The sequence below is a fragment of the Calypte anna genome, chromosome W, assembly GCF_003957555.1.
Source record: "Calypte anna isolate BGI_N300 chromosome W, bCalAnn1_v1.p, whole genome shotgun sequence".
Lineage (NCBI taxonomy): Eukaryota > Metazoa > Chordata > Aves > Apodiformes > Trochilidae > Calypte > Calypte anna.
Genome location: NC_044276.1, coordinates 26,241,374 through 26,260,443, shown reverse-complemented (window position 1 = coordinate 26,260,443; position 19,070 = coordinate 26,241,374). Strand labels below are relative to the sequence as shown.

The 19,070-nt window shown below is 39.2% G+C and overlaps 1 protein-coding gene across 1 annotated transcript in view; it reads left to right on the top strand.

Moving 5' to 3' along the window:
* Positions 1-8,760, top strand: part of LOC103536996 (ras GTPase-activating protein 1) — a 168,049-nt gene extending 159,289 nt beyond the window's left edge. The window contains exons 22-25 of the mRNA XM_030468314.1: positions 2,312-2,400; positions 4,198-4,275; positions 5,589-5,723; positions 7,879-8,760. Coding sequence (XP_030324174.1) covers positions 2,312-2,400; positions 4,198-4,275; positions 5,589-5,723; positions 7,879-7,962 — 386 coding nt within the window. The 3' untranslated portion in view covers positions 7,963-8,760. The remainder of the gene's footprint in view (positions 1-2,311; positions 2,401-4,197; positions 4,276-5,588; positions 5,724-7,878) is intronic.
* The last annotated feature ends 10,310 nt before the right edge of the window (positions 8,761-19,070 follow it).

Sequence of the window (19,070 nt, the reverse complement as noted above, 5' to 3'; positions counted from 1 at the left end):
TCCACTGTTAACTTCCATGGGCTGCAATGGGACAGCCTGCCTCACCATAGTCTTCACCACAGGCTACAGGGAAATCTCTTCTCTGGTGTCTGGAGCACTTCCTTCCCCTCCTTCTCCACTGCCCTTGGTGTCTGCAGAGTTGTTTCTCACATTCTTCCATCTGGATGCTGTGTTCTCTGCAAGTTTTTTTCCTCTTTCCTAAATATGGTATCACAGAGGTGCTACCACCATCGCTGAATGGCTTGGCCTTGTTCAGCAGCAGGTCCCTCTTGGAGACAGCTGGCATTGACTCTATCCAATATCGGGAAAGCTTCTAGCAGCTTCTCACAGAAACCACCCCTGTAGCTCTCCTGCTATCAAAACCTTGCCTTGCAAACCCAAAATACCCTTTTAGGAGGAAGAAAGGAAAGGCATAAACTACTGATTGGAAAACAGTAGTACTAAAATATTGAGACATCTGAATTCTGTAGTTTTAAAAGTTTGCATATGTTATACTTGATCTTTGTTATTGTCCCCCTCTTTTTTTTTCCTTTTTTTTTTTTGCCAAAGATCATCCCAACCTAGAGGACATTTGGTTTTCACTAGCCATTGTTTTTCCTCCTTCCCTCTCTAACACCTTTTCAATTTTACCTGTGAAATGTAGGTTTGGAAATAAGAAATCAGAAATCACTTCTGTCAGAAATCTTTTTGGGAAAAAACTTCTGTTTTTTAGCCCTTATAGGCAGCTTTTCAGACAACATAGCAAGTTTTCTGTCCTCTCTCTTTGAGCTATGCGAAATGAGAAGACCTGAATCAGTCTAAAAGTTCCTTTCTTTCCTTAATCATTTAATATATGCTTTGGGGAAAGCATTTAACAACCATGGCCTCGCATATGGTGATCCTTTCTTTAGTATTTTTATCATCTTCAGATTTGTGAGTTACATATTTTCTAACTTGGGGGCTATATTGAGACCACTGTGTCTTTAGCTGTAAATTGAGTTCTTATCCATACATTTGTGTAATATTTTTTAAGCTTTTCTGTTAATATTAGTCCTGTTTAGAAGTTCAGATAATCTTAATTTTTGCTAAGGTAAATTTACAGACTCTATATAGGGCTATTAGAGGTGGGTAAAAAAAAGGAAGTGGTCTTTTTTTCTTTTGAAATCTTCTAACATACTTCCTTGCTGTAATGGGACAGGAAAGGGAAATATTCTGTAGGCTGGGTGTATAGATAGAGTTCAGTTTCAGCAGCCACGTGCCTGTCCTGTCACCTCAACAACTGTCACTGAAAAAGTTAAGTCCTTTGTTTCAACCTACTGAGTTGATTTTTTTTTTGAAAGAATACACTTTGTCTAGATTACTTCTCTTCACCTGAACTTACCCATTCTAAAGCTAGTAATGTTTTCCAACATTGCTTCTTCCAAGGGATGTACAGTACTAAGTATTAGATGCTATGAACAACTGACATTTGTTTTATGATTAGTGCCTCAGTTTAAGCTCCAGTTGTACCTAAAAAGTTGGAACTTGTTTAATTAATTGCAGTGCTGAGTGGAGAAAGAGGCAGAAATCCAGAGGATCAAAACATATACAGTGAAGAGTATATAACATTCTTATGAAGCTCTGTGAAATTTAGAGTTTATATGTTAGCCGTTTCTATTTTGTACACTTAAATGGCCTGTAAGTGGAAAGGCAGATTTGGCCATAGCTGTTTAAAAGCAAACCAAAATCCCCTATGCTTAACACTAATCTCTTAGTTAAAGCAATTTTTTCCAACAACTAGTTGTACCAGGAGTTTCTAGCATTGATTTTTGCAGTAAATAGCTATACTTTCATGGAAATGCGAGCCACAGTTACATGCAATGTCTAGTCTATTTTCCTGGTCCTTATAATTTAAAGTTTAATTTGCATAACAATGCAGGACCTGCATATATGGGTATATACAGATAAGAAAAAAGGTAAACTTAATACTTTATTAGATTCTAACAAAAAATAATCTCCCTTTTAACAGATCTGTTCTATTTTTGTGAAAAGGCTTTACACTTAACTTTTGTTAACCTTATACTTCTGAGGGGCACTTTATTTTGCTTACTTTGTTCTGTAAGCAACTAGTACAGAAAGTCAGATATGCATTTTCATATTTTTGTGAACATAATTACTAAAACAAAAGAAGTTTATTTGATCATGAGATATTTTCCACATGCATTTCTGATACACTGTTTAAAGTATTTAATTCCATGATAAATAACAAATTGTAGAAGAGCTTAACTTTCACGTGACAACTGAAAGTTTTAAATGAAATAGCCAGTAACTGTCTACTTTCTATTCCTATCAGATTCTCCTTCCCCTACTGCTGCAAGAACGCTGACACTGGTCGCCAAGTCTGTGCAGAATTTAGCAAATCTGGTTGAATTTGGATCTAAGGTGAATTTAATTTTACACAGAACAGCCTAGAACTGCATTTACAATACATTTCAAAGTTCCTGTTTAATACAGACTAAAAAATGTTGCTGCTTTCTTGTGCAAATTCTGATGTGTGTGACCTGGATGTCTTCACCAGCAAGGAGGCTTTGTTCCTTCAGTTTCTTCTACCCTCTTCGGTTGGAGCTCAACAGAGCATTGATTTAAACTAGAGCAGTAGCATAAAGTCTGGCTGAATCTAGAAACTTACATGAGTTATTTTGTACATAACATGATTTTTAATCTGTTAGTATGAACAGCAGCAGTGATCTGTTAAAATATTTAATGAACCAATGACCATACTTTGAGCCCAATCTGTCAACTAATTACAATTATGGACTTGTCTAGCTGTGGTCAGCACATTTCCTCCAGAAGGATACTGTAGAGAGACAGTAGTGAGAGACAGCATCAAAAGCTTTGCCAAAATCCAAACCCACATTCCCTTGGTCAACTAGATGGGTGTTGGTTTTGGAGTTGTAAAAGTGGAAGAGGAGAGGCAGGCAGCCATCCCTCCACAATGAAAACATGTGACGGTAAAATGGGTAAATTTTCTTCTGGAATATGCACATCAAAAAAACAACTGAGAAATGCTAGATCAGAAATCTGTGATTAGAAGGATGTATCAACTTCCTTAAGTAGATGATGGGAGCCTTTTTGCATTTCCATTGATTATTTGATGTCAGAATGAGGAGACATCTTTCAGTAATCTTGGCATTTCTCTGTACAGAACCTCAAAATACATTCCACATCCATGTTCTTTTATATAGTATATGTAATAATTCACTTTCAAATTGAGACTAATTGTGACTAACCTTCCAGCCTGGATAGAAAATATTTTAATTCTGAAACAAATTAACAACTACCAACCTCTGGCTTCCCCCCTACAAATACACACTTTTCCTCTACTTATAGCTTAGACTGGTGTTTTCTGTTGGTACAGCATTTTGAAACACTCCTTTTATTTGTATTAATTTTCATATTGCTTGATATAATTTTGTAAATCAGTTTTACAAGTTGCACTAAAAAGCCTCACCTTTTAATAAAATTTCTATTGCATCACTAAAAGAATGTCAGCAACAATTGGTCTATTCTGGTTTCCAGGTCACAACATGGTTGAACAATAAAAATCTGTTGATTTAAGCATAATGAAAGAAAGCGAGTTCAGACTATCGTTTGTCTGACACTCACAACAATGCATGTAAGCATTAACGAAAGAACAAGGAGGGCACTTAGGTCCTGATGTTACCTCTCCAAGTATTTTCTCCAGTGCAATGAAGAAAAAGACATAGAATAATAGAAAGGGGTTGGAAGGGACCTCGAAAGATCATCTAGTACAAGCCCCCCTGCCAAAGCAGGGTCACCTATAGCAGGTCACACAGGAACACATCCAGGTGGGCTTTGAATGTCCCCAGGAAAGGAGACTCCAAAACCTCCCTGGGCAACCTGTTCCAGTGCCCTGTCGCCCTCACAGTGAAAAGTCCATCTTTAATATTTCAGAATCTTTAATATTTCAGAAATCTAGAATTTCATGTCACAATGCATATATAAACAATTTCAGAATCCATCTGGAATACAAAAAAAGTAATCTTTTGACTGGTTGTGCACTAGTCATTATAAATTCACTTGAAAAAATAAAATCACTCCAGGTGACACATTTGTGTTTTGCAGTGTCATTTATCTCTCATTACAATGTGTTCACTTCAGGTATGACTATTAAATTGGTATTGAATTGTTCTAATAAATACTTTTAAAAATTGCTAGGAACCATATATGGAGGGGGTAAATCCATTCATCAAGAGTAATAAACATCGCATGATCATGTTCTTAGATGAACTCGGGGTAAGTGGTTTAAAAAAAATTATTGGAAGTTGTATAGTAACACTGTAACTTAAAATTCTTTACAGTTCTTGTAAACTAGCTCAAAAATGCATCAGCTTCCACACAATTTAGAGAGCTTGTTACTGAAATATTTTTCTTATGTATATTTAGGGTCTGCAGATTGCTGGCCTGTTGCACAGAATTAAAACCAATCAAATGTCCTGTTAGAAAGATTTTATCCCTTAAGTACTGCGTAGACATGAGATCTGTTTGAACTTTTTTTCAAGGATTAGGGCTTTTGGCCAAAAATACCAATATTTAAAAAAATATTTTTAATTTAAAAATTCTTAAGTTTAATTTGGCATATAGTTTTGACTTGAGATTAAAAAATTTGAAGTTTTTAAAAATATTATGTTCCATTTTATTTATACATTACCAAATGTCTCACTGTGTGAATTCCATATATTGTCATTTAAAATAAAATAGTAATTGCAGTTCACTTTGAAAATGTTACCATTTTAGTTATAACAAGACTTAAGAGCTCATTTATGTATATATGTATATGTTTAAACAAAAAAATTGTTTTAAAAATAAAGATGAAAGAAATGTGCCTAACTTCCTGAATTGATCCATTAAAAGTGACCTAGAAGACATCTCAGACTACTTTGATAATATATAAGAATGAGAGTTTTCAAGTGTGGATTGCCATATGTCACCTTTTTCTGGCTAAATAGCAACTTCTGCATATTATGATATACTGTTTTTTTCTTTGAATGGCATATTATGCATGAGGACTCTGAAAACCATTTGGTTTTAAAATAACTGATTAGTCTACTGTTTTAATTACATTATTTTATTAGTGGATTTACTGACTTGATAGTTTGGAGGGGGTTGTGTCCATTTTTGCTGCTGATATTGTCTGATTTAATTTTTTTAAAAAAACACCTAATGGATGGAACCCCTTCATTTTGAGGAAGAATATAATATAAATCTCTTTTCTCAATATCTTTCTGGTCAGCTCAGAGGTAGCATAAGCAACATCAAACCTTTTAATAGAACCCTCCTAGTAGAATTGATATATATTTAGTAATCTCTATATGTGAAATGTGTAACCATAATTAAAATGTCTTCATAAAATAGATGCTTGTGAGGAGGAGGAAATATATAATTTGCATTAGATAACATGGACAGAAGACTTAAACATGAAGGAAAACATTTCAGTACTTTCTTACAGCATCAAAACTATTGCTAGTAGGTTTATAGAACTGTAATTTAATTTCTTTTATGTCTGACTATTCACCATTCTAAGTCTGATCTCATAATTTTTCTTAAAGAATGTTCCTGAGCTTCCAGACACTACAGAACACTCTAGAACAGACTTATCTCGTTATCTGGCAGCCTTGCATGAGATGTGTGTTGCACATTCTGATGAACTTCGGACACTCAGTAATGAGCGGGGTGTAATGCAGGTAAACTACAATGGTTAAAAAAAAATCACAGGTACAGATAGCATGTCTTGAGTTATTGCTTAATGTGATTCTTTTGTAATTTTTCTGTCCAGCAGTATGAGTGGTAAATAATATGTACATTTCACCAGGAGGTTAATAGTTGTAAAGGTGAAGAAGCTCAAAACTAATTATTTATATAATGATACCCAAAGATGTTTTAAAGCAGTAGGTTGGGGTATTTTGGTTGTGCTTTTGGTGACTTTTTTTTGTTTTGATTTCTTTTTTTTCGTGTGTGTGTGTGTGTTTTTAGTTTCCAGGTGAAGTTTTTAGTTTCTAGAGGAAGTCTAAACCTAAGAAATTATTGTCTCCTGACAGTCTAGTTTTAGGATCTAGAGCTTCTAATTGAGAACTAAATACATTTACTTTCTTTAGCTTTCTATCACTACTTCATTTCTGCTTCCTGATTTATTATATTTGTAAACAAACATGGAAAACATCTCTAGAAAACACTACAAATGAGTGTTCTGTTCCAACTATTAAACTTCTATACAACTTTTATGAAAACTTTTATTTTTAAGAGGCAAAAAAAATTCACATGATTTCATGCATTTTCTCAAAATACTGCAAAAGTAATAGACTTGCCTATGGTCTACTAATTATGATGAACTTCAGGTCAGCAGTTCTACTTATTGCACAGTAATATGTTTTGGTATGCTTGACTACTATACTGTGCTGTGCAGGAGATAATTTAAGTATTCTTCCCTTTTTAATGTGAACAATTTGGGGACAGGGACAGTTGTACTACAGAAAGCCTTTTTGTTTAGAGATGGTCTTCCTTAAATTTAATCAGTATCAGCTTAAACTATTTCATGGCTCATTTTTGAAGAAAGAGTTTTTATAATAGCTTCTAACTGAATTGTTTCAAAAATATATTTTCTAATCAGATTTCTAATTCATCTCATGGTTTAAAACTGAGCTTCCTATATCCTGATTCTTTGAAGGTCTTAGTTTAAACCCAGATAGACAATAAATCTATATTTGTTTCTCTTGGCAGCAGATGTTACTCAAAAATTGCATTTTTTTACATTAATGTTTTTTAAATAAGAGGATTACTGGGAACTCTTATGGTGATTTTGCAAAAGGTAAAAATATATTTACCTTTAGTCAACTTTGGCAGAAGAAATCTCAAGGAATAAAAAATGAGATAATGCTTCATTACAGCAGTTCAAAACTAATACAGTTTGATAACTATCACAGTTTATCTATTCAGTGGCATATGAGAAAAAAAATCAGTCATGTTCAGGTTCATAATTCACTTAAAGCTACTGCTAGTTTTGAGAAAGCAAAAATGATGGCTAGTCTGACAAGGAAGTATAGTAGAAGTTTTCAGTACTAAATATGTGTTGTTACAGTTTAAGGATACTGTTTCTTTCACAAGGCCTGTATCTGAAGTACCTAATGGTTACAGATGTGATATTGGTTCCTCAATACACTTACATTTCTACTTCAGAGGAGTAATTAATCCTCATGGGTTTCCATAAAGAAAGCTCTATATTTTTTTTTCCTGTTTTCCTCCTGTAAGTGCCCTAATGGTTCAGGATCACCTTCTTGAACATAGTTCTACTATAATGAAAAAATGATTGAACTCCTGCCAGTGTGTTAGCAATACAATTTCTCAGCCTGTTTTATGTGTATATTCAGTTGTGTTTGGTTTATTTTAATGATCAGGTTTTCAGAAAGTTAAAAGAGGGTGGTTCTGCCTGTGCAAAAATGAATTACGTTATCGCCTTTTTTTTTTTTTTTTTGGCCACATTGATGTTTGTTTGTGGGTTTTTTTCATTTTCTTGGCCTAGTTCTGCACTTTCACATGGGAAAAATGCCTATGGATTTTTGGTTTATAGATTGGTTTTAACAGGTTAAGTACAGATAAATTTCATATTGTGTTACAGTTGCCTTTTGAAGTAATGCCATAGTGACCAGGGAACTGGAACTGGGGGATGGTGGTGTGTGTAAGGCTAAATACACTTTAAAATACCTAATTCTAAGTCTGGTAAGTTAATGTTGAAGATGCTTCTCAAGAAAGATGGGGTTTGGTATTTTCAAGTTTCTAATGTAGGGTTGTACTGGGGTTTTTGTTTCTTTTTGTTTTGATTTGATTTGTTTGGTTTTCCTACAGCATGTTCTTAAGAAGCTGTTGGCTATTACAGAACTGCTTCAACAAAAACAAAATCAGTATTCAGTGTCTAATAACATCAGGTAGCAGCCCTCTACTTGAATTCTGCATGGATCCAGCATATCTCACATGGCAGCTCACACAAGCATCACTTTTTTTTGCTCTTGCCAAAAATAGCGCACCCTGTCACATTCCCAGTGATGTGTCAACTATGCAAAAAGAAAGCAAAGATTCTGTTAGTAAATGGGTGTACCAGCAGCTTCTAAAACTATCTGTGCAGGATATTTGCACTTTTTTCCACGTGGAAACAGTTTTTACAGCCTCTGAGTCTTGGTGTACCTCCTGCAAAGAAAATGCTGTGACTGTCTTGAACTTTGAAAATTGTTTTCAACACCTGCAATTGCCAAAGTTTTTCGGTCTTGTTGGAAAAGAATTATCAACTGACAAGGAAAGAAATGCATTTTTTTGACAGCTATATGTAACCGGATAACATTTCTTACTGTAATTTCTGACTAGTTACAATTATTATGACTTTGACTGTTTCAACCACTTGAACTTGTATTTACAATTTACAGAGTTTGATGGTTATGGTAAGAACAATATTTCCTATATACTTTTTATACCATGTTGTCTCTCTTGCTGGAATAATGTAAAAAGAATATGCAGACGGATCTTGTTGGCTTCATTCTTTAATGTGCCACTGTTTCAGTCTAAATAATTATTTCGGCAAAGACTGTGTATTCATCCAGGTAAATCACAATGCTTTAGTAAAACATTTACAACACTGAATAATTAGATTCAGTAAATTTATTATCACTGTATCAAACATACGTGCATCCATTAAACCATTTTATAAAATATGTATTGGTTTGTCTTGTGTGTAATATAAGGCTACCTTGAATCTTATTTTTAAACATGAAAACTATTGGCAGCTTGATTATTTTAAAAACAGACTATGAAAACTGACTAACTTTGGGTGCAAGTAATAGAACATTGAAAAAATGAAATTTGGATAACAGATATAGTTGGCTATTTTTCTAGTATGTATAAAATGCATTGATAAAAATGACTGTAAGTAAATCTCAAAGTTGCATTTAGGTATATATTAAAAAACTGACACCACTATTTATTTCCTAAAACCGTGTGTGAAAATTAATGTTGTAGTTTACTCCTCACCCACACCTTAAGCACCATAGAACTCCTTGCTCACTTCCCTCCTCCCAAGAAAAAGGGGACAGGAGAGAGAATAGAAAGAGGAAGAGCAAGAAAACTCAGGGATTGAGAAAGGAAAGATGAAGAAAAGAAAAATAGAACAAGCAATGCAAAGGCAATCACTCAACATCTCCTAGAAGAAGAATGAGGTCCACCCAGTCTCTGAACAACAGCTACCTCCCCCCCCCCAAAAAATACCCTTCTCTCCACTTTTTTTCTGAGCATGACATTATATGGAATGGAATATCTGTTTCATAAAATCATAGAATGTTAGGGGTTTGAAGTGACCTCTAGAGATCACCTAGTCCAATCCCCCTGCCAAAGCAGGATAACCTGGGTCAGGCCACACAGGAACGCATCCAGGCGGGTTTTGAAAGTCTCCAGGGAAGGAGACTCCACAACCCCTCTGGGCAGCCTGTTACAGTGTTCTGTCACCCTCACAGTAAAGAAGTTTCTTCTCATGTTAAGGTGGAACTTCCTACATTCTAGATTAAACCCATTATTCCTTGTCCTATTACTGGGCACCACTGAAAAGATATTGACCTTGTCCTCTTGACACCCACTCCTCAGATCTTTATAGACATTAATAAGATCCCCTCTCAGCCTTCTTTTCTCAAGGCTGAACAGCCCCAGTTCTCTGAGTCTTTCTTTATAGGAAAGATGTTCAGGTCCCTTTATCATCGTTGTAGCTCTCTGTTGGACTCTCCAGTAGATCCCTGTCTCTCTTGAAATGGGGAGCCCAAAACTGGACACAATACTCCAGATGTGGTCTCACCAGGGCAGAGTAGAGGAGAAGGAGAACCTCCCTAGACCTGTTGGACACACTTATCCTGATGCACCCTAGGATACCATTGGCCTTCTTGACTGCAAGGGCACATTGCTGACCCATGGAGAATTTACTGTCCACTATGACTCCGAGGTCTTTCTCCATGGATCTGCTTTCCAGCAGGATGTCCCCTAATCTGTACAGTTGCCTGGTGTTATTCCTCCCCAGGTTCAAGACTCTACACTTGTCCTTATTGAATTTCATGAGGTTCACCTTTGCCCAGCTCTCCAGACTGTCCAGATCTTGTTGGATAGCAGCACAGCCTTCTGATGTATCAGCCACCCCTCCCAGCTTCCTATCATCAGTGAACTTGCTGAGGGTACACTCCATCCCCTCATCCAAGTCGCTGATGAAGATACTGAACAAAACTAGACCCAGTACTGATCCCTGGGGAAGATCACTGGCCACAGGCCTCCAACTTGACTCTGTGCCACTGATCACAACTCTCTGAACAATGTTGTTGAGACAGTTATCAATCCGCCTCCCAGTCCAATTGTCTATCTCACATTTCTTGAGTTTTGTTATGAGGAGATTATGGGAGACCATGTCAAAAGCTTTATTCAAGTCAAGGTATATGACATCCACTGCTCTCCCCATTATCTATCCATTTGGTAGACTATCAGGTTAGTCAAACAAGATTTCCCCTTAGTAAATCCATGTTGGCTACCCCTTATAACCTTCTTTTCTTTCAAGTGGTTAGAAACTGAACTGGTTTGGCCAGTTCAGATCAGCTGCCCTATCTGTGTCCCCTCCAAACTCCTTGCTCAATCCCCAGCCTACTCCCTGATAGGGCAGAGTAGGGAAAACAGAAACACTGGACACTGTGCTACCATTGTTCCGCAATAGCCAAAACACTGGTGTGTTGTAAAAAATGTTATAGTCACAAATATAAAACACAGTACCATGTAGAGGGATGGCTTGAAAGGTGGGGGCGTGCTACGTTGCTGCATGCACAACCCCATGTTTGAGACCGTTCAGAGTTACAAGGACACCCTGTTCTTGACACTGGATTAGGAGGAGGCACGAAGTGAAAAACAAGTGGCTCCCACCCCTGCACCAATAGGATTCATTTTTGCTGCGTGTGAACAGCACCGGGTGACCTGTAGTAGGTAGTTTTGGAGTACGGTGGAGGGGGCGTGGACACTGAAACAGTATATAAACGGTTTTTGTACGTAATAAACTCTGGAAGCATCGATCATACCTCTGTGAGGACTCATCTTTGATTTCGTGCCTAACCCCTAAGGTCGCCCTCCCCCCCGCAACAATACCATATGAGCTGTTATGAAGAAATTTAATTCCATCCAACCCAAAACCAGTACAATGAAATACTTTGACCTAGTGTCATGGTTTAACACTGGGCTTGCAATTAACCAAGTGACAAATGCTCTCTATTAATCCCCCTCCCTGATAAAGAAAGGAGAGAGAATAAGGGAGAGAGACTTATGGGTTGGAAACTAAACTACACAACTTTAATGAAACAGTAATGATAAAAAAGGAAAAATAACAATATATACAAATATATAGAAAAGCGATTTTCCCCTCTTTCTCCCCAATAATGCTCACATCACCACTGAGGCTGCAGGGCAGCCCTGGGAAAGTCCAGGCTGGAATCCTGGAGTCGGCAGCAGTCGGGAACTGGAGGCAGGAACACACAGATTCAGGCTGGCACAGATCGGGATCAGAAGCAGATGAACAGATGGGATCCTCCCAGGATGCTGAAGCAAACAGGAACAGGCAAAGAAGAGCCAAAGGGAAGAACAAAGGTGAAGAGACTTGACCCTCATGATCCCTCAAATTTATACCCAGTATGACACATATGGGATGGAATACTCTGGTTCATTTTGGTCACCTGTCTTGTCCCCTCCTCCCTAAAGGAGGGTTGCAGGTGTGACCCCTTTACTCCCTTTCTCTTTGTGGAGCATAAGATTTTCCTCAGAATCAAGCAGTGTCCTTGGTTCTTCATACCATTCTCTAGCTGTAACTATAAACATCAAGCATTATCAGTCCTAGAAGCAGACACTGACTGAGAAACTTGCTGTTAATTTCAGCAACTACAGCTACTTACGAGAGACTTAGCTGAAAGCAAAAGTACAAGACAGAAATTTAGCTCTATCCTGGCCCAAACCAGGACTGGTTTCCCACTCTGGTGGGAAAAGACCAGTTCTTAGCCTAGAAATTTCTGAGGTAGAAGCATTTAAATTTACAACCAGATAGCTGTAGGGTCCTTTTGTAACATCTTTAAACACTTCTAAAAAGAATCAGGCCTTGCCAGGATATATTTGCTTGACTACGGGTGAAACATGGAGATTATCTGTGGGATTCTTAAATAATTTTGTGTTGTGAGTGATGGTGCAGTTCCTTTTATACTGGCAAAAAGTATAGTGGGCAATGAACAGGTTGCTGAGATTTGTAGGATTCATATACTTAGTAAAAAACTCAATTTTATCACACAAGCAGAATTCATAAATTCATCAGTCCCAGTAATACTTAGAGGGAAATAACTGGATAGTACAAAGGCTTTCAGTTAGGTCCTACAGAAATTTGATAAAGGGATATTTATAGAGCAGTTCCTAATGCAATGGTTACCAGCAGTCATAACACTACACAACATTCTCCAAAGGAGCTTTGACAAAATAACTTCCCACAGTTGCAGTTTCCCACATGTGCTTCCAGCACATACTCATGATCAAAAGCCATAAGGGAGGCTGTTAAAATATTTAGTCAGTACCCTTTTGCCATAGACCACCTTCTGTGCCTTACAGAGTCCTGGTTTCTATTGACCACTTCAGCTTGTTCCTGACAATAGAATGCTGCTCTATCATGATGGTTTTTAGAACTGGAATATCCTAAGTTGGAAGGGACCCTCCAACAAAACAAAAGGACTGCCTGGGCCTATGGAAATAATAGCCGGCATATGCCTAATGCCTGCATATGGATAAAAATAATGATGATAGATATAATAATGGAGGATGAGAGGAGCAGAGGGGGCAGAGGTCCACTCCAGTTGCTCAATTGTGATATGTCTCAATCATGCTTACTCATAGTTGCAAAACATTTGTTTAAGTGAAACAGCCCTATAAAACAAGGAGCTGTGATGGTAGGCTTGGGGAGCTTCACTGACACCAACCCTCCCCTGTTTGCTCGCCCAATGTTAGATCCAGGACTGGTGATGTTCTGTTATCTATCACTGTAACTTTTATTCTCGGATTCTCTCTCTCTCTTTCACTCTGTTTTCCTTCCTAAAGTAATTAAATAGCACAAGGCTTACCACATTTTTTTCCCCAGGTCATAAAGCTTGAACATATATGTATTGTGACTTTTCTGATCAAAATATTAACTTTTATGATTGTGCAGACTGAGCATATATTTGTATGAGTTATTCTTTCTATAATTCTAATTAAAGCTAATGTTCAAATACAGACCTTGACTGTTGTTTCACCTTAATCTGATAAAGGAGTTTCCAATGGTTGAGCATCTCCTTGGACAATAACATTTTCATCTTTCTCCTTGGAAGCGCCAGGTCTGAGACTAAGGTTGGATCCAGACACACCCAGGTTCCTCTCTGAGAAGAAATTTAGAAAGCAAAGGGGTCCAATTCGAATCTCGCTGGATTGCCTTATCTGGGTCATGACACCACACAGCGCAACCTAAAAGTTAAACCATATATCTGAGAGCATAGTCCAAGCACTTCTTGAACACTGACAAGCTTGGGGCCATGACCTTGCCCCTGGGGAGCTTGTTCTATTGCTTGACTACCCTCTCAGTGAACAACTTTTTCCTAATATCCAAATCTGAACTATCTGTAGCTACTTTCTGCAGTTTTCATTATTTTGCAATTTAAGTGAGGGTCTATAGGAAATGGCTAAGGTTTGTTTCCCATCTACACCTTCAGAAGCATACCTTTTTAAAGGCTGGGGGGAGAAACTTATACCATGCTGATGCATACACCTTGAATTGAAAATACAAAATATGTCTCTTGAATCACTTTTTCTTTTTTCTCTTCTCTCTTCCTGCTTGCAATTAACATATGTTTACCTCACTGTATGCCTGACAGACACCTAAAAGATAAGATTGCTTATCAGGTCGCCTCCTGGTGCATGGTGGAGACAAAAAAACAATGAAAGTAGCAAGACACCAAAGACAGAAAGATAAGGATGACCCATCTCCGGCAAGTTTGGAAATCTTTATGCCTCAGGGACTTATGCAAAGAAAGGGACCCCTCCTTCTTTTTGGGTATAAAAAACCCTAGGAAAAAAGGAAAAGGGAGCAGCTTTCTTCTAGACGTCCCCTGTAGCGGGATGAGCCTTTCTTGCTCCTGAGGCTCGATGAGCTGCTGGCCTCTCCATTGCCTCGCACCAGAGTGAGCTGAGCTTTTTTGTGTGGGTGTGTGTCCCACCTTTATTGGCCCCCTGGTCTTGCTCATGCCCAATAGGGGGCCTGTCCTAATCGAGCACAGGTGGACTCACACCCACTCTTTGGCAACTCGAGGCACCTGGTTTATCTTGTTTCTCTACATTTCCCCCCCCCTTTTTTTTTTACAACACTTTTTACAAACATTTTACACTTATAGCTTACGGGATTTAACCCTAGCTTACAAATACTTTTCACAAAGTCTCTGCCTTTCCGACTTGAGTCGTTCTTCTCCCTCCTGTATCTGCTCTTCTCTTGGTTTCCTTCTGCTCAGGGGTTTCCAAGGAGAGAATCCTTATCTTGGCTTCCCTCTGCTCAGGGGTTTCCAAAGAGCTTGCTGGTTCCTCATGGGTTGCTGGTTCCTCATGGGATTACGGGATTTAACCCTTCCTCATGGGATTCCATCCTCCTGGCTTCCCTCTGCTCAGGGATTTCCAAAGAGAGAATCCTTATCTTGGCTTCCCTCTGCTCAGGGGTTTCCAATCCAAAGAGCTTGCTGGTCATACCTTCCAGGGAGAGTGTTAGCCCAGGCACTTTTTCAAATCAGCGACAACGTTCCTGTTGCCAGCTCCTCACACTGCTGCTTCTTTAGACATCTGTATGTTGCCTGCATTCTCCACCAAATGTAGCAGGATGAGCCTTTCTTGCTCCTGAGGCTTGATGAGCTGCTGGCCTCTCCATTGACTCTCACCAAAGTGAGCTGAGCTTTTTTCTGTGGGTGTGTGTCCCACCTTTATTGGCCCCCTGGTCTTGCTCATGCCCAATAGGGGGCCTGTCCTAATCAGGCACAGGTGGACTCACACCCACTCTTTGGCAACTCGAGGCACCTGGTTTATCTTGTTTCTCTACAGTCCCCCTTCTCTCGGCACTTCGGTTTCCAGCCACGAGGAAGACACAGCGGAGGATCGAACAGTAGAGAACCCAGAAGCAATTCCAGCTCAAGGCCAGGTCCAACGTGGACGGTGACAAAATCTCTTTGTTTTTTCCTTTTACCTTAATGACTCTCTTTCCAGGGTGACTAGTTTATGCAAAGGCTTCCTACTAGCAAAACTGGTTTTCCCTGTTTAAAATAAATCCTTGTAACTTGTTTAAATCATAACGCCTTGTTATTTTTGTAAATTCACGCGTTGTCTATAAGTAGAGGCTGAATTTTCCTCGCAATCAAAATATAAATAATACATGGGATCGTAACACATGCCTCAGCAGCAGTCTTTTTTAATGTCCCTATCTACTGCAGCAGATCTGCCTCTGTGACCCAATTATTTCACACTTGCTTCTTTTTGTGCTCTCATGACTGGTGATGCCAATTGGTTCAGATAAGTGGGCAGTGATATTTGCCGTCCCTGGCTGTTTCAGAAGAGACAGAGGTATATATCCTCACAGTTAAAAGTATTGTTCCCCATGTGAGCTTCATTGGCTCCTTTTCAGCCATCCTCTGTACAGCTTGCAGGGGACAATATTCAATAGTCTTTTGTTACTGCTGTTACTGCCAGATTGAGAGGACAGGGTTGGAAAGGAAAATGGATTAATTCAAGCTCCCACAAATCCCTGAGGAATATCAAAGTGTTGGAGAAGAAGAGCAGGATTAGTGCTATCATAGTGTCAATTAACGTGGTGGGGTTTTTTCAGCTTTCAGATGGGCCTTGTTCTTGCTGTGCTAAGAACATCAGGGAGATGTCTTTCCTTCTGACATTGCTTTCTCTCTCTGATGTTAATGCAAACACTTTAAAAATACAAAATATGTCTCTTGAATCAATTTTTTTTTCCTCCTGCTCTTTTTTGCAACATGCTGTCAATTAACATATCTTTACCTCACCATATGCCTGACAGACACCTAAAAGATAAGATTGCTTATCAGGTTGCCTCCTGGTGCATGGTGGAGATAAAGACAATAAAATTAGCAGGACACCAAAAGACTGAAAGATAAGGATGACTCATCTCTGGGAAGTCTGTGTGTATCAGGGACTTATGCAAAAAAGAGACCCCTCTTTTTTGCTGTATAAAAAAACCCCAGGAGAAAAGGAGAAGTTGCAGTTTTTCCTCTAGACCCCCCCTTCTCTCGGCACTTTGGTTTCCAGTGATGGGGCAGACACAGTGGAGGATCGGAAAAGCGGAGAACACCAGATCAGCAGGAGCGGCTCCAGCCAGAGGCTAAAGCTGGGGCACTGTGATAACATTTTAATTAACCCCTCGTCTCTTTTCTTTCCTTAACGACTCTTCTCTCCAAAGTAGCTAATAGTGTAAATTCTCTTAACGGTGGCATTATTGTTTCTTTCTCCCTGAAATAAATCCTTGTAACTTGTTTAAGTCATAAAGCTTGTTATTTTTGTAAAATTCATGCGTCATCTATGAGTAGTGGCTGAATTTTCCTCACAATCAAAATATAAAATAATAACTCGGATCGTAACAGATGTGAATTTGACCTTTTGTCCTTTAATCTCTGTCTCATCTCTGACCAGGCCATTATATTTCTCTTCCCAGAGAATTTCTCAGAGAGTTCTAATCCGTAAAAGCTCCTTGCCACATCTGACATTTTACTTTAAAATCACATTTCTCTTCTTACCTTCTATACAGTCCAGAAAAGAATAAATATCTCAAAACAGATGCCCTGACAAAATGGACATTTTTCTCCTGTGGGGGACCTCATTCAATGAGCCACCTGGACTCTGTTTTCTGAAGGAGACACCCTCATTTGGGTAACCACCCTGAAAAACGGGGCCCTGTTCTTCCAAGGAGAGGCCCTCATTTCAGTGGTCATACTGATAAACTGGGCCCTGGTCTCACAAGAGCAGCCCCTCCTTCAGTGGCCATTACAATAATCTGAACACTGTCCTTGCAAGGGGAATCCCTCTTTGAAGGCCACCCTGACAGGCAGGATTTGCTTTATAATAGTTTAACAAATCCAACAGTGGGGAGCAGTCAAGATCAGGTACAACCCAAAGTGCCATGGCCTTCTGCCACAGAAATTGGTTCTCCTTTATACACTTATCCCCTTTCACTAGTCCTACTTACTGCTTCTCACAGAGAATCCCACTTCTGACACCAATTAAAAGTCATGACCCACAAGGTGGGTAAGGCACTGTCATGTCTCACAAAGTGAGCACGGCTGCCCAGAGGTGGGGGCCCAAACCAAATATCACGTCCCACAGAGTGGATACAGCATTACATTCCACAGAGTGGGCATGGGTAGAGTACCCCAGAAGTGGGGATTGACCCAGAGAGATACTCTTGGATCCAGCTATGATCTTGTCAGGAAGCTGTGTCCTCGGATGGTGGGCACCCACCCCACATTTCAAGTGTCCGTCTTTTATGCTACCTGGTCCTACCTTTTTTTGTGGGGGCTTGTCGTATCTCGCACAGACAGATATTCACTTGGGCCCCTCCAGATGGGATGACTGGGCAATAACCCTTATTTCTACGTATGTGCCCTCTTCAGAGGCCTTACATGGGGCATACAGAAGCTGTGGTGTCTTGGGAGCCTCACTAATTGCATCTCAGAAAGGCAAACATATTGTTGAACAAAAAAAGAGAGACAATAGGGAGTCTCTTCAAGAACCGGTTGCAAATCTTCAGGTGAAACTAAAAGTAAAACAAGCGAAACGGTGGCAAGATGAAGATGAGTTAAGTAATGAAAAACAAGTAAGAAGGCATTTGCAAAACAGTTTGCAGGATGCTTTTGTGAGGGAAAGGCAATTAAGATGACTTATCAGACTGGGGAGGATGACCTAGAGATTTAACCTGGTTTCTCTAGTTTATAGAAAGAAAACCAGCCTTATCCCAAGAGAAGTTTCTCCCGATTATCCCTGGGAGGAAATGGAGAAAGCAAAATCTAAATTTAATCCTTCACCAAAACTCCGGCCACTCATAAAAACTGAGTTTCTTTATGATGGTTAGGAAGCAGAACCTGCAGTCACCACTAAACAGATGCCCTATAGTGCAAATGAATTGTCAAAATTGCAAGAAAAATACAGTAGGCAAACTAGAGAAACTGAAACTGAATATGTGTGGAGGGTTTTGCTAACTGGAGGGGACCAAATAAGGCTCATGAAGGAGGAAGCCCAAGGACCAGTGTGTTCCTAACAGTAGATGATAAATGGGAACCTTGGTCCCTAACCCATCAAGTAATATATTGGGCTAGAGGGTTAGATCGCATTGAGACAGGAGACCCCATTGCCATTCCTACTCCCTCAGGTTAAATCAACTCACTGAAAGTATACAAAAGGCATCTTGTCTCCAGATGATGCATGACAGACACCTTGTGCCTTGCCAGCCCTCTCCCATGTTAATATTTGCCAATCCAGATAGAATGACTTCTTTAATTAGAGGACTACCTGATTCACTGAAGCTCTATGCGATACAAATTCAAGACAGAATTAGAGCTGCTGGTGTGGACGTCTTCAGGCAGGACCTGGTCTTACTTGGGGAGAGATTGCACAAGAGCTGCTTAATTATAGATGACATGTTAGATTAATTGGAAGGGAGATAAAAGGTCAGGAAGCTGTCCATAGGACTGAATTAAATAGGAAGTCTCACCAGCCCCAAGATGGGAGCCTTGAAGAGACATCCAGAGTCGATCAGAGGAACCTGTGGAAGGAAGGATTAAAAAAGGGTATATTCCTGTATGTCCAGTTCTCAAACCAAATGGCAAGTGGCAGCTAGCAATTGACTATCGACACCTAAATGCAGGCACCAGTCCCCTGACTGCAGCTGTACCTAGTATAACTGAACTAATTTCCACCATACAGGA